The 16,214-nt window shown below is 46.3% G+C and overlaps 1 protein-coding gene across 2 annotated transcripts in view; it reads right to left on the bottom strand.

The window, feature by feature from the left end:
* Window positions 1-3,225: 3,225 nt before the first annotated feature.
* MTARC2 (mitochondrial amidoxime reducing component 2) overlaps window positions 3,226-16,214 on the bottom strand; it is a 33,732-nt gene continuing 20,743 nt past the window's right edge. Inside the window, exons 5-9 of one of the 2 annotated variants that reach the window (XR_009406680.1) lie at window positions 15,109-15,170; window positions 14,935-15,006; window positions 13,293-13,423; window positions 13,005-13,105; window positions 3,226-4,026 (exon numbers count right to left, since the gene is read on the bottom strand). Coding sequence is in view for 1 of the 2 variants with exons in the window: in XM_059413373.1 (XP_059269356.1) it covers window positions 13,297-13,423; window positions 14,935-15,006; window positions 15,109-15,170 (261 nt within the window). In the remaining variant the exon portion in view is untranslated. The remainder of the gene's footprint in view (window positions 4,027-13,004; window positions 13,106-13,292; window positions 13,424-14,934; window positions 15,007-15,108; window positions 15,171-16,214) is intronic. The other variant, XM_059413373.1, reaches the window with a different exon arrangement.

Below are 16,214 nucleotides of genomic sequence, written 5' to 3'. Positions count from 1 at the left end.
ACTTGCGGGACAAAGCGTGATTTCTAAGTCAGAAATCCGGCGGCCGCGAGGTCCCTGCCGTGCGGGTAATGGGGCGCCGGTGGGCACGACGCGGCCGGCACGGAGCGTCCCGCTGCCCTCCGCCGCCCTCCCGCCTGCCACGCGGTCACCAGGGAGCTTGCGGGAGTGGGAATCGGGGCGGACGGACGCGGTTAGCCGCCCAGGGCCCGCGAACCGAGCCTGGAGGGGAGCCAGCGGCCGGGGTTCGGGGGTCGGGGGTCGGAGCAGCACTGAGCGGCGAAAAGCGCCCTCTGCTGGGTCTGGGGCACAGGGCGCGCCCGGCCGCTTCCCCGCACTCGGGGTTTGGGAGGCGGGTCCTGGCCCGAAGTCCCTTGGCTTCTTCAGGGCTTTGAAGGGACCGTCCACCAAAGCGGCAGGCACTGACCTCAGTCACGTGTCTCTTTCAATCGGGTCATGTTTTAAACAACAGGGTCAACCATCAGGATCAGGGTGGTTTAAGAGTCTTGGGCTCCGGTTTCATGGGCCAGACTTAAAAAATTAGTCTGACACTTGTTAAAATGTAAGGAAGACTTCTTTTGAGACTACTGCTCATCTAAGATCAGGAGCAAGATGAGGATGTCCACCCTCTCACTTTACTCGACAGGGTGCTGGAAGCCCTAGCAGAGCAATTAGGAAAGAAAAAAATAAAAGGCATCCAAATCAGAAAGGAAGAAGCAAATCTCTGTGTTGCAGATAACATGATCATATATTTGGAAAACCCAAAAGATACCACCAAAAACTATTAGAATAACTGAAGTCAGTAAAAAAAATATACAAAAATGAGTTGCATTTCTATACAGAACAACAAACCATCAGAAGGAGATATTAAGAAAAATAATCCCATATATATATAAAAGAATAAAGTATCTGGGAATAAATTCAACCAAGGAGATGATGGATCTGTACACTGAAAATTAGAAGATATTAATCAAAGGAATTTTTTAAAATATTTTATTTATTTATTTGATAGAGAAGGCAGAGAGGCAGGCAGAGGGAGAGGGAGAAGCAGGCTCCCTGCTGAGCAGAGAGCCCGACAAGGGGCTCGATCCCAGGACCCCAGGACCATGACCTGAGCCCAAGGCAGAGGCTTAACCCACTGAGCCACCCAGGCACCCCTAATCAAAGGAATTAAAGAACACAGAAATAAATGCAAAATTGTTCCATGCTCATGGATTGGAAGAATTAATATTGTTAAAATAGCCACAGAACACAAAGAAAGCTACAGAGTCAATGCAATTTCTATCAAAACTCCAATGGCATTTTTCAAAGAAATAGGAAAAAAAACAATCTTGGGTTATCCGGCTGGCTTAGTTGGTGGAGCGTGTGACTCTTGATCTTGGAGCTGTGAGTTCAAGCCCATGTTGGGTGTGGAGATCACTTAAAAATAAAATCTTTAAAAATAAAAAAAAATTTTAAAAGGTAAGAAAAAGACTCCCAAAATTTGTTTGGAACCACAAAAGACTGTGCATAGTGTTGGGGAGGATGTGGAGAAAAGGGATCCCTTGTACACTGTCGGTGGGAATGTAAATTGCTGCAGCCACTATGGAAAACAGTATGGAGGTTCCTCAAAAATTTAAAGACAGGGGCACCTGGGTGGCTCAGTCAGGTAAGCATCTGCCTTCGGCTCAGGTCATAATCCGAGGGTCCTAGCATTGAGCCCCGCATTGGGCTCCCTGCTCAGCAGAGAGCCTGCTTCTCCCTCTCCCTCTGTTGCTCTGCCTGCTTGTACTATCTCTCTGTCAAATAAATAAATAAAATCTTTAAAATAAAAAAATTAAAAACAGAACTGCCATAGGATTCAGCAATTCCACTTTTGGATATTTATCCAGAAAAACACTCACTTAAAAAGATTTATGCACCCCTTGTTCACTGAAGCATTATATCCAACAGCCAAGACATGGAGACAACCTCAGCGTCCACTGGACAGATGAACAGATGAAGAAAATGTGGTGTCTACCTACAATGGAATATTATTCAGCTTTATTTAAGAAAAAAATCCTGCCATTCAAGATAAAATGGATAGATCTTGACGGCATTATGCTAAGCGACATAAGTCAGAGAAAGATAAATACCGTATGATCTCATTTATAAGCGGAATCTAGAACAAAAACAAGAGTACAAACAACCCATAGATACAGAGAAGAGACGAGTTGACCAGGGGCAGCAAGTTGGGGGGGAGCAAAATCAATAAAGGTGGTGAGAAGACCCAAACTTCCAGTTGTAAGAGAAAAAGTTTCTAGGGACATAATGAACAGCATGTTGACTATAGTTAACATGTGTTAACTATGTGCTGTGTTGTGAATGTATAGAATATATATATATATTACGTGATATATATATATATATATATATATATATATATATATATAATACATAAGAGTGATATATAAAATCTCTTCTATTCTCTCATCCGACCCCAGGTCCCCCTTTCCCTGCCCCTGTCCTGTGAAAGCCAAGAACTGTGTTCTGAGCACAGGGGTCAAGGTTACTTCCACTGTCCTAGTACATCGGTGACCCCTCTTCCAGGAATAAGCTGGAGAGAGAAGGGGCTTGGGTAAATCTAGCTTCTCACAGGTGAAACAGAAGAAATCTAGCTTCTCACAGACAAACGTTGATAGATGGTGATGTGTGCCCCGGTAACAGAGCAGAGAGCGATACACCTCAGCAAGACAGAGGACTTGAGCTTCGTATTCTCCACGTTCTCCACAGAAAGATAGCTCCTGGGCACTCAGTCTTTGTGTTTATCTCCTTCTGTAATTTCTCTTCAGAAATTTAGTTTTTATTTATTCATTTATGTTATCTCGACACCCAGCGTGGGACTTGAACTCGCAACCCCGATATCAAGAGTCACATGCTCTTCTAAGCCGGCCAGGAGCTGCTCTCTTCAGAAACTTAAAAGGAAAGAATCTGCTTCTCTATTTCAATGGCTGACTTCAAAGTGTCCTTTGACAGTCTCCTCAAGGTCACTGGCCATCCTGTCTCAGTGGACCCTCTGTGTCGTGCATGATGCCCACCCCGCCCCCACCCACCAGGGGAGGTAATGTTTACGGAGCCCACTCCTAACTCTGGAAGGACGCCCTCTTGCTAGGCTACTAGAAAAGAGTAAAGAAAAATAAATGCCAGTAGACGTTCTAATATCAAATGAGAGAAGCCCTAAAGCAGACTCATAAATACCAGAGAAAAAAGTACAACTAAGATTCACATTTATTAATATTAAAGAAACCACAAAATTATGTCAGTTAATTTGTTCACATATTTCTTCGGTGAGGATTTTTGGTTAGCCATACCAAAATAGTTCATTTCTCTGTTACAAAAAAAATCATTTGCACCTAAAAAAAAAAAAAATGCTCATGTTTTCCTCCTCTCCCTCCTGCTCTCAAAATTCCATTCTTTTTAAAATCCCATCTTTTCTTCATCATACTTGGAATTCCAGGCAGTGTATCTGGCAGTTACACACACATTGCTTCCAGATGGCTCCACAGAGGCTTAATCGAAAATAAAAACAAGATCTATAAAATAACTTCCATACGCACGCACAACCCGATTCCAAAACCTGTGAGCAAAAGGTTGACAGGTTCAACAGCCACATCAAGACCGACAACAGGAATTTGTGTTAACCTGTAAAAGGCACCTCAGAAAACGGTGATCTCATTCCCTAAAACGCGATTCTTCGAGCTTTCTTAAACGCTCATCAATATTAACGTCAGGGATCCAGAAGCGTAATCACCATAGTAACATTCAAAACAATTTCACAGTGTGATTTATTTCAAAAGTCCTCATTACCTAAAATCTACTTATCTTCTTATTTCTGATTCGGCCTCGAATACTTTTCCTGCATTCACTCGGAGCACGCGTAACTTCAAAAAGCTGAAAATGGGGATTCATTTCCAGCTGAGGATGGCCGCAGGCTGGTTCCCGAGGATGGCCCGGGACGGTGCTGTTGCTGCTGTGGGTGAAATCCTACGAAGGCCTCCCGGACCCGGAAACCTGAATCAATGAGAAGGAAGGACCTCTAGTTATTTGGTTATTTCTCCTACTGGTCGTAAATACCTCCAACACTCACAAAACGGTCCCTCGGTGAGGATAAAATGCAAGACACATAAACTACATCCTGTGCCAAATTACCTCCATGGGAAAAAGCAGCCCGTTAAGACTGAGAGGCCCACCCAGGTCTGGCAAGAGCCGAGCCAGGATCTCTCCCACGGGACATGAGGGGCGCCCAAGGGAAGAACACTTTGAAAGCCGTTGGTCAAGATGCCGAAATACACGCCTTTATCCCGCACCTCAATAATTCCACTTTAGCGATCTAACTTACAGAAAACACTTTATTGTAAAACGGCCCTGGAGCACCTACCTGGGTGGCTCCATCTGTTAAAGGTCTGACTTCAGCTGGGGTTGTGATCTCAGAGTCCCGGGATCGAGCCCCACCACAGGCTCCCGGCTCAGCAGGAAGGCTGCCTGTTCCTTTCCCTGTGCCCCCCCCCCCCCGGCCTGTGCGTGTGTGTGCTCTCTCTCTCTCAAATGAATAAATAAAATCTTTAAAAAATAATAAAATATGATTTTGCATACAAAGATATATGCTATACTATTATGTGCCACAAAATTGGATATATTCCAAGTGTCAAATACTAATAAAATGGTGTTTAGAACACGGTGTATATTTCTACAATTCATGTTATGAAGCCGTCCCATCAGAAATGATGTTTGAGAAGCCGGGAGGTCTACAAAAGTGTGTATGATACATACTTCTGCATATATGTATCTGATATACAGATGACACAGATCCCATATATATCACATGATACACAACATCTATCTGGATATGGTACGTATGATATACACATGTACATATTACATATGTCACACAGATCATGGCTACATTAAGCAAACAAAAAAGCAACCAGAATACAATCTTTAACAGTGACAGTGGGTGATTTCTTTCCCCAACTTCGCTGGTATTTTCTGAACTCACCGTGAGGAACGTGTACTGCATCTACAGTGGAACAGATGAACTCTTACAGAATGAATGTGTAAATGAATAAGTGACCCCGTGCAAATATTAACTGCTACCTTTGTACGGCTTTAACCAACCTGATACAGAGAATCCAGAACGTGGAAACCAGACTAGGCTCGCAATGGAGATGAGTAACATGACCGTGATTTTTAAAGCCCAGCAGCAATGCCCGCCAGAAAGGAAAGTTCTCCGTGCTTCTAAGGGGGTGGGCCGCGGGGCAAGTGTCCTGGGTTTGGATGGGAGACTGCTGGATGATAAGGCTAAGAGTTGCTCCGGGCCCAGTGGCCAACAGCATCTTGGCCACGTGCACTGTCTGGGCACTCAGGCATCCCTCACCGTGCCCACAGCTTAAGATCCATGTTCCCTTGCGCCTGGCCTCTCATGGCCCCTTCAAGCTCCAGTATCCCATGCAGGTGTGACCTAATTGACTTTATTAACCGGTTCATGAGTCACACAGCATCCCATCTAGCAAGGACAGGGGAGCTCCACTGAGCTAAACAAAAGTTTTTCAAGGCAGAGAAAAGACATAAAAAGATGAACCGAGGGGCGCCTGGGTGGCTCAGAGGGTTAAAGCTTCTGCCTTCGGCTCAGGTCATGATCCCAGGGTCCTGGGACCGAGCCCCACATCGGGCTCTCTCCTTGTTGGGGAGCCTGCTTCCTCCTCTCGCTCTCTCCTGCCTCTCTGCCTACTTGTGCTCTCTCTCTGTAGAATAAATAAATAAATCTTAAAAAAAAAAAAAAAAAAAGATGAACAGACTTCATTAGCAAGGAACACACTGTTGAGGCAAGGCTGCCCTCCAGAGAATGGTCTGCTAGTCGGCTTCCTACTTTCTGACCAGAAAGCTCCATGTTGCCCCGTCAAAGGGTATATTCTAGGGGAACGGGAACTGCAGTCGGGTCAGGTAGGTTGGTTTACTGTCTTGAAGCCTTAACTGAGTGAAACCGCTTTAGGGCTGTGGTCTTCTTGTTTTTTTTTTTTTAAAGCAGTTCTTTTTTTTTTTTTTTTTAAAGATTTTATTTATTTGACAGAGAGAGAGAAATCACAAGTAGGCAGAGAGGCAGGCAGAGAGAGAAGTGGGGGGAGGAAGCGGGCTCCCTGCGGAGCAGAGAGCCCGATGTGGGGCTCGATCCCAGGACCCCGGGATCATGACCTGAGCCGAAGGCAGAGGCTTTAACCCACTGAGCCACCCAGGCGCCCCTGTGGTCTTCTTGTTAACAATTCCTCCCTTTGAACCAGACTCTCAGCTGAACCGAGAGTTGTGTTCAAAATCGAAGGCACCGGCGTCCGTCTCAGCCCTGCTGTGTGGGGCTCGCAGCTTCTGCTGGTCCCTCTGTGCGGCATTCCCCGGTGTCTGTGAAATTCCCACGTTACAACTCCAGGTCTGCATTCCCTACGTCTGTCCTCTGTTCCTCTTCTGCCATTTTAGTCTTAGGGAGATCATGGGCTTGGTGGCCTGTGGCTGGGATCAGACATTTAAAGTTTTAAAAGGATACGGGGGCACCTGGGTGGCTCAGTCGGTTAAGCGTCTGCGTTCAGCTCAGGTCATGATCCTGGGGTCCCAGGATCGAGCCCCGCATTAGGCGCCCTGCTCAGCCGGGACGCTGCTTCTCCCTCTCCCTCTGCTCCTCCCCCTACTTTCCCTCTCTCACTCTCTCTCTCAAATAAAAATCTAAAAAAAAGAAAGAAAGAAATAGAAAAAGGTTTTGAGAGGATACAAAGCAGTAGGAAGATTATTATAATCACTATAAATAGCAGGATAATCCCTGGTGTCTGGAGTTCACTTTGAAGCCTTGGTGCCCGAGACCCAAACCAATCAAGTCAAATTGATCAAAGACAGACCTCTCCACGGAAGGGGTCATCCTTTAGGCCAAGTGGCTTGCTCAGTGATCTTAGGTAAGTGAGTTTTAGTTTCCCCAGAAGTGTCAATCCAGGTACAGCAGGTGGTGTTGGCCACAGCACAAATACCTCCTTGCTCAGCTCAAAGGTAATCAAGAGGGGTCCTATTATCAAGAACTACTCTGGCAGAGACTCTGCAGATCTGCCCTGAGCAGCTACTGCTCCAGCAGCAGCTCTGTAATCACTATAAGAATTCAGAAATTAGCCCCATTGTTTCTTTAGAGACAGAAAGTGTGGTTGTCTGCGTGCATGAACCCAGGGTGTGGTGGGGGCGGGGGCAGAGGGAGAGAATCCCAAGCAGGCTCCACGCTCAGCACAGAGCCAGACACAGGGCTCAATCTCACAACGCAGAGATCATGACCTGAGCTGAAATCAAGAATTGGATGCTTAACTGACCGAGCCGCCCAGGCGCCCCGAAAATTAGCCTCATCGACATTTATTCCTAACTAGGGAAATAGGGATCCGTCAAAAGGAGTGAATCCCCACACTGGTAGGTCCCTTTTAACTCAACAAGGTAAATTTAGCCTTCGCAATGGCCTGCAACATAGAACGAGTGTGTTGTCTTTCCAAGCTAAGACCAGAGTAAAGGAAAGGAAAAGAAGGAGAAGGATTTCATGTACATAGTATAAAGTCTTGATCTTGGTCTTGGGTGGAAGCAGTCGACAGCAAGTCCATGATTTCTCTTCCTCCTTAATTTAATTTCTAGGTCTTCACGGTCTGCATAGGACCAGATGTCATGGAGAGCCTTTCTCCTGCTTTGTGATGTGTACCCAGACTTAACACCTTCTAGATTTGCAGCAGTGTCCATGGTCAGGAGCACCAGGGAACGTCTCCTTTGATGGGGCTAGAATGGCTGTCTTCCTCTGATGACGCTTCCAGGATACCTAGTCACCAGGCTCTACGCTGTGACTGACAGGATCCTTCGAACTGGGATCTGGGAAGCGTCTTCAACCTTATGACGATCAGAAGAAGGTTGTTTCGGGGCGCCCGGGTGGCTCAATGGGTTAATCCTCTACCTTTGGCTCAGGACATGATCTCAGGGTCCTGGGACCGAGCCCAGCATCGGGCTCTCTGCTCAGCCGGGAAGTCTGCCCCCCCCCCCCCCCTCTCTGCCTGCCCTTCTGCCTACTTGTGATCTCTGTCTGTCAAAGAAATAAATAAAATCTTTATTTAAAAAAAAAAAAGAAGAAGAAGAAGGTTGTTTCATTCTCTGCCGCTAGAATTCTAAAAATTTTGCAAGGTTATTGTTAAGTGAGTTGGTGCTTGATCACTGGAAATCATGAAGGTAGACCCAAGTGGGAAACACACTTTTTAACAGTTTCTTTGCTACTACGGGGGCATCTGCCACAATTTTACAATGCCACAAAAAGAAGGCTTGGTATTACCCCTTATCTGACAATGCTTCTCATATACTGAATAAGCCTAATGAGTTGAACAAATCTTTTGGAATGCTCGAGGTCAAAAAGAGTTAACAGACCGAAAGTGCAGGAAAAACAAAAATTTTAAAAAAAATCCACTTTGTCTTTTTAATAGAGAAACCCAAATTATAATTTTCACCAGCTTACTTTTGATAATAAAACTTATTTTTAATTCTATTCATTTGAATCCTAGCCAGCTCGACCACACATTGAAATTCCTTTTCAAGGATTCTTTTCCACAAACCTTCTACAACTTTATTATTCTTTTTAAAGATTTGATTTATTTACTTGAGAGACAGAGAGAGAAAGAGTATGAGCAGGGGGGAGGCAGTGGGAGAGGGAGAAGCAGACACCCCACTGAGCAGGGAGCCCAAGGTGAGGCTCGATGCCAGGACCCTAGGATCATGACCTGAGTCAAAGGCAGATGCTTAACTGACTGAACCACGCAGGTGCCCCAAGTCAGGAATTTTCCGATGGGCACCAACGAGATGGCCACCGGGGCCTCCATCCCCCAAAGAACGATGGCGTAATCTGCATGGTAAGACGCCTCCTCTCCTTCCCTAAGGGAAGGTGATCCTCTGGAACAATCCTTTTCTTTTGCTGACAACCTTCTTGCCCACCCTTATTTCTAGAAAAACCTCATACAACTCCTCAAAGCTCCCTGCTGCTGGCTGGCTGGTCTGCTGCCAGATTCAGGAACTGCTAACTAGAGCCAGTTACATCTTCAAATTTATTTGGTTGAATTTTGTGTTTTAACAGCTCCTGACAATGATGTATAGATTAACCAAGAAAACTGTGAGAACTTAGGCGGAGTCAGTCATTCTCCCGAGCTACTATTTTTTTCTTAGACGGGGGCGCCTGGATGGCTCAGCTAGTTGGGCATCCAGCTCCTGATCCTGGCTCCCGTCTTGATCTCAGTGAGCTCAAACCCGACACGGGGCTCCACACAGGGTGTGTAGTCTACATATACGTGTGTGTGTGTGTGTGTGTGTGTGTGTGTGTGTAGCATATATATAAATTGTAAGAGACAGCAAATACTTATTTGCTAGTAAACTCAAGTAAAATAAAAGTTTTACATTTAATATTGATAACTCTAAAGATGTTGTAAGGGCCTATTTAGCCAGAGCAGCCTCACCTCGGTTGAACAGCCATTTTGTTGTTTATGCAGTAGAACTTAAAGTGACCCTACCCCGCCCCCGCCAGGGGAACTTGCTTAAAACCAAGTCCAGGAAACCAGTCCCAGGTAACAAATCCCAAATACAAGGGTGGGTCAGGCCAGGTGGAGACATCCAATCAGTGGGGGGGCGCATACTGTCTCCCTAGCTACCAAGGAGTGTGTGCCCCACCCTTGGGGCGCCTTTTGAGCCCCAATTCTGGCCAAGGTCATAGGCTAATTCAAATATCTACCAGGGTGAATTGTAATTCTTTTGGCCACCCGTGTGTGACTTAGCATGACTGTGCAGCTTTCTGTGTTACAATGTCCTTGGCCACTTGTGTGTGGCCAGGCCCAGCCACATGGCCTTTGCCTTTAAAGGCTGGTCTGTGGGGCAGGGAGGGGTCACCCTCTCTGTAAGGAGCAGCCCTGACTGGTCTGTTTGACGGTCGGTTTGATTCTTGATGCTTGGCGCAAAATAAAGCCTTGCTTGACCTTCGCTTTGTATCAGTCTCGCTCCTTTGACCATGGACCCATTATTGGGGGACCCAACAATGTGTCTATTTTAATGAAACCAAACAACTTTTTTCTAAGATTTTGTATATTACTTGAAAGAGAGTGAAGGGGAGAGAGCACGCGCACAAGCTGGGGAAGGGAGAAGCCCACTCCCTGCTGCGCGCCCGATTCAATCCAGGACTCTGGGATCAAGACCTGAGAAGGCAGATGCCTAACTGACTGAGCCACCCAGACGCCCTAAATCAACGAACTTAAATTAGCTTTAACACAAAACATTTCCTCAGATCTCATGAAGCTGGAAAACATTTGGGTTAATTTCTATCTTTTCCAGAGTTCTAGAATGTCCACGCCTTACAAATGCTTGTCTTCCCAGGCACCTGTGTGGCTCAGTGGGTTAAGCCTCTGCCTTCGGCTCAGGTCATGATCTCAGGGTCCTGGGACCGAGCCCCACAGCGGGCTCTCTGCTCAGCAGAAAGCCTGCTTCCCCCACTCTCTCTGCCTGTCTCTCTGCCTATAAATAAATAAAAACTTAAAAAAGAAATGAGAAAAAAAAATTTAAAAAAAAACACAAATGCTTGTCTTCCAACCAACTAAACAGAGCTCTTTCACAAATTACTTTTAGCAATACCATCCAGAGGAAGAAAAATGCCTCACACTTCTAACAGACACATAAACCCACAGATGTGAAAACCTTATAGTTACTCGTATTGCTGGAGAAGATTTCGAAGACTTTTATTTGTCTCTGGAATGAAGGAGGCTTGCGGGCGGCTGGGCACACATGCCCTTACAGTAGTTCGCATTTTCAAAAACGCCTCTTTTCCTTTTTCTTTTCTTCCCTTAGTCGCAGATACCGGATCGGGAGCTGTGTTTAAACTTCGAAGACATGATACGATGCACAACTAAGGGACACAGAAAGAATGGAAGCTCCTCCGAGAAGGACTTTTGTTTCCGAGGGCCAATCAAGCCTTTGGAGACAGATAAGGGAAGTTTGGGGGTTGGTAAAGAAACAGGTGAGTTTGGAACTGCCCCTAGAGCTGACTTTTGGTTTGCAAAAGATCTGTCAGATAAGGACCGTAGTTCTACCTTCTTTAAAAAATTTAGATTCTGGGTTGATCCACCCATCCGAAGGTATTGTCCTCGATTTGCTTCTTTCCCTCCTGATATACGGTTCAAATTTTAAATGCTTCTCTCTTTTATTTATTTATTTATTTATTTATTTATTTTATTTTAGAAAGAGAAAGCATGAGCAGGGGCAGGGAGGCGGGCCATTGTGGACACACAGAGGGAGAGAGAATCTCAAGTCGACTCCGTACTCAGCACAGAGCCCGTAGAGGGCCTTCACTCCAGGACCCTGAGATCATGACCTGAGCCAAAATTAACAGTCAGACACTCAACCAACTGAGTCACCCAGGCACCCCAGATCTGAAATATTTTTGGCAATACCGAATAACCTCCCCTTGCGCATAAGACAGGTCCTCAACGAGGGTGCAAAGGATATTAACGTCCTGAAGGCTGGGGTCACTCCCGAGGACAGCCAGAAGAACGAGCCAGAAGAACGAACCAATAACCTGCGAGTTCCAGGCAGGCAGAAAGCCAAGCCCAGTTATGCAAAATGAGACCAGCAAAAGCAACAGCTCCCTCTGGGGAAGAAAGGATCCGTAAGGAATGCATTTGGGTTGGGAAAGGAAGGGACAATGTGGATGGACTTCTGTTTTTCTCTCTCAACTAAGTCCTACAGCCAGAGATTTGCAAGAGTTGATTCTGGTAAGAATGTTTACCTTCTGCTGGTTTCCACCCGTTTTCCTAGGAGCCACTCTGCAATGGTGACAACAAAAATCGTGGCTAATATTTACTGAGCATTTTCTGTGTTGGTTGTCGAGGCTGTTCTTAGGCAACAGGCTAGAGCTTGGGCAAGACAAAATGGCCACAGTGACCAGAGAGCTGAATGCAAACAGGCTCATTAATCCACAGGCCGTACCTAATCAGTGGGCTACTTACAACCAGGGAGAGTTCTAATATTACCAACAATGGGAAAATTGCCCAAGTCTCCATAAGCCCCTCACTCTGCCCTACAACTCTAGCCCCTCACTAGAATGTCCGAGCAGACACTCTCTCTTCTCTGTGCTGCCCCCTGCTCCCTGGCAGTGTAGTCAGTCAACTGCCTCCTTTGCTCTGCCCTGGGACACCTCACATTTCTGTGGCAATGAGGCACCTTTATATAAATGAAGCCTCAAAGTAACTACGATGACTGTTCTGATGAGTACTGCCGTATTTCTACCTTGTGGATAAGGGTACGAGGCTGAGAGGTTAAATAACTCAACCAAGTTAGGAAAAGGATCTGCCAGGATTGGGACCTGTGTCCCGGGCGCTGGATCTAGGCAGTCTGGACTGGCATCCCATGTTGTCCCCAAGGCTGCTCGAGCGAGAAGGTGAAGAAAGAAAGTCAGGCCAGGATTAGAAAGGACAGTCAAGAATTTGACGTGAGGTGACTTTCGGAACTGGGTTATAGATTTTTATGAAAAGAGTGGCTTAAGGGACGCCTGGGTGGCTCAGTGGTTAAGCATCCGCCTTCAGCTTAGGTCATGATCCCAAGGTCCTGGGATGGAGCCCCGCATCGGGCTCCCTGCTCCGCGGGAAGCCTGCTTCTCCCTCTCCCACTCCCCCTGCTTGCGTTCCCTCTCTCGCTGCGCCTCTCTCGTCAAATAAATAAATAAAATATTTTAGAAAAGAAAGAAAGAAAAGAGTTGCTTAAAAACCTCAGTTTGAAGTCTTCCAAATGATTTTATTTCTATAATTTGGGGGGTGGACATTATGCTCCAGGCGTCAGGTTGCATTTGGCTGATGAAATCAGGTCAGAGAAAGTATTTCATGTTTTTCTCAAGTGGATTTTGCATAACTTACACATTTCCCCTCACTTTTCTATCAGAGACAGAAAAAAAATCAACCTCGAACTCAAGACCCGCTCACCTTCATTTCCTTATCCCGTCACGATCTGAGAACATCGCCCTGTCTTTGGCCGGGGCCCCTGCATCAGTATCTTATAACCGAACGGGAAGCGGGAGAGCCGCCTGGGCGAAATAAATCAGATTGTGGAGGGAAGAAAAATAAAAGCCATTTTCCAACTTCAAAGAGCAGAACCCACCCACTCTCTCCCAAGAGTTAAAGCAGCAAAATGTAAAAACACCTCAACACAAGAAAATGTGGCGGTGGCCGCGAGGCAATGCGTTCCAGCGGCAAAGCTGGCCCTGCACCTACCATGTCACTGAACCAGCTGGTACACGGGGTCACCGACTTTCAGGCCGCCAATTTTCTCCACTGAATAATAGACCCCAAAAAGTGGGGACGACTTGTATATTGCCTTCTCGGAAGGATCACACAGGCGGTAGCTGAAAGAAGCAAAAATTCACCATCAGGTACAAAAAGGAAGTCAGAATCTAAGTGCTCTCGAGAGAATTCAAGGGGCGCCTGGGTGGCTCAGTGGGTTAAGCCTCTGCCTTCGGCTCAGGTCATGATCTCAGGGTCCTGGGATCGAGCCCCGCATCGGGCTCTCTGCTCAGTGGGAAGTCTGCTCCCCACTCCCCCGTCTCTGTGTCAAATAAATAAATGAATAAAATCTTTAAAATTTTTCAAAAAAAGGGAATTCAAGATTCCATTCCCAGATGACCTATACATAAGTAGCAAGCCTCTTCCACAACGTGGACAGAGAAGTCTGTGGGCCAGGAGCCTGTTTTCCTAGAAGCATCCTGAGGGTCTATACAATTTTTAAATGGTTTTAGTTTGAAAAAACTTTAAGTGTTACTCAAAATAAGTGGTATGTTTAAAAAAAAAAAAATAGTAAGTGGTATGTTCGCATGTGCAGCTCGGACTTCACAACTCCCGGAAACAAATGCCCACACAGTCTCAAAATGGAACTGCCTGCACTCGCCAAGTTCTTTTTTCTTTAATCAGTTAATTGATTTATTTGGGGGCAGGAGAGAAGCAGGCTCCCTGCTGAGTGCAGAGCCCAATGCGGGACTTGATCCCAGGACTCTGAGATGGTGACCTGGGCTGAAATAGAGTCAGATGCTTAACTCACTGAGCCACTCAGGCGCCCTCCAAACCTGTTCAATGCTTGTAAATAATACGCTTCCCCCCCACCCCAGGTTTACCAGCCCAAAACTGAGGCTCTTTGGTGAACAAAAATAAAGATACAGATGCAACAGGCATGAAGCAGGACGACTGACAAAGTTAATGTCTTTCAAAAGCCCTGTCTAAACAGAAAAAAATTAACTTCACCTCATCTCAAAAGTCAAAAAACAAAACACAACTGCATATCCGAAGGCTTCAAGAAATAACCTCTTCTCTAACTCAAAAGCCCTGGAGACCAACAACAAGACAGAGAAAAAGAAAATAAAATAGAATATTATCTCCCAAAAATGTTGACTTCGTGTTAAAAACACATTCTCTATTGATAACTAAAGTCAGCTAATAAGAAAACACAACACCCGGGCCCAAAAGGTAGTCCCAGATAAACTCTGACAACTTGTTCCATTTCTGCTTTTCTCATATTTCAGTATGCAACTTCAATTAGCCTCATAATCCTTGATGTTGCGTCTAATGAAGAGATCCGAGGTACAATAAAAATAACTACAGCATTTGGGGTCTTCATTTGGACATGCCCACGTGATGTATTGAAAATTGACATGAGAGATCTGAAAATTTCCAAACACAGCATTAGACAATGAAAAATCTGTCAAAAGCACTCGAAGATCCATCCACAAAAAAGGAGGAAGCGATTAACCCACACACATGCCAACTAGAAGGCAGAGGGAAAGGTGCTCGGGCGGGGCACCTACCCCCACCGGCAGCTCTGGGATGGGGATAATATTAAAAACACAGCGGACACATGGCTATTTACCTCTTCAGGGTTTCCAGTGGCTCCTTCCGGTCTATCACTCCGGTATCTGGGTCTACAGTGGTCAAAATGCACCTGTTATTCAAGAACCAACGATAAGGCGGTGGTTAGGAACCATCGAATGAGCCACCTCCCCCCGCCCGCCCAAAGGCTGACTCTCACAGAATCCTTCCTTACCTGGGGCAAGACAAAACCTTTTTCATTTCTACGTTGCCAATCAGGAGTTCATCCCAAGTATCCTAGGAGGAAAGAAGTTACCTTTTGAATCAAAGCTTCATTCATCTCTAAGGCAGTTTACTGTTCAGCTAGTCCTAACTATGAAGCTAGCAGAGGAACGCAGAGACAGACACCGAGAAGCATCTCCCAAAGGGACCAAAGGGAGACGGCACTGGGATCCAGCCACCTCTTGACTCAGTGTCTCCAAAACCCAAGCCCCGTCAGCACATCAAGAACAGACTTCCTCTGCGGGGCCGTTTGTCGTGGGAATCACACATTAACTACGAGGCCAATTTCCTGACATATAATGGGAAACATACGGCTTGCAAGACAAGCCCACTTTGTCCTTAGAGCTAAGTTACAGTGGAAGCCAAGTTCAAATCTGATAGTTCTTTGTCGAATGTCTTCACCCATGGGAAGTCAGGTATGAGATAGACACATTCAACAATCACTCCCAGCTCCACAGAGAGGCAGCCTGGGGCAGGGGGCGGGGGAGTGACCTTGAGTGCCAGAGCCACTGAACCTGATCTCAATTCAACTGAGGTTTGGAGGCCTAGGGTCTAAGGGATTTGAGGAGTAGTCAGTCCCCAAGAGAGGAAATGAAACATCTACTCCTCTCACGTGGTCTGGACTCTCCCCTCCCACCACCACTTCGGGGACAGGAGAGGGAGGCAGCATTGGGGGGGGGGGGATACCTAACACATCATGTTTCCCCTTGCACCTCCAATAACCAGCCCCATTTCTCTTCCAGTGGTGCCCGAACCCCCAGGGCCCACAGCAGTGACTTAACAAACACAGGAAAGGTACTCCCGTTCCTAACTGGGTCTTCCCAGCTCACAAATCTGCTCCGGAACAGGCGCACAGCCGCGGTAAAGGTCCCTGCGGATGCCCGGGGTTCCCAGCCACCCCTTAGGAAAACACTGCTCTGTTCCAAACAGCCAGTTGACAAACCACGTTGTCCTTGCAAAAGGCAAGGACCCCCATGTAACAAGTGGGATTTCTATATCCCAGCCAGAACTTATTACAAGCTTTGTGCAAACGGGAAAAACATGCAAGATAACCAGAGC

The sequence above is a fragment of the Mustela nigripes genome, chromosome 10 (genome assembly GCF_022355385.1).
Source record: "Mustela nigripes isolate SB6536 chromosome 10, MUSNIG.SB6536, whole genome shotgun sequence".
Taxonomy (NCBI): domain Eukaryota; kingdom Metazoa; phylum Chordata; class Mammalia; order Carnivora; family Mustelidae; genus Mustela; species Mustela nigripes.
This window is presented reverse-complemented; position numbering and strand designations above follow the sequence as displayed.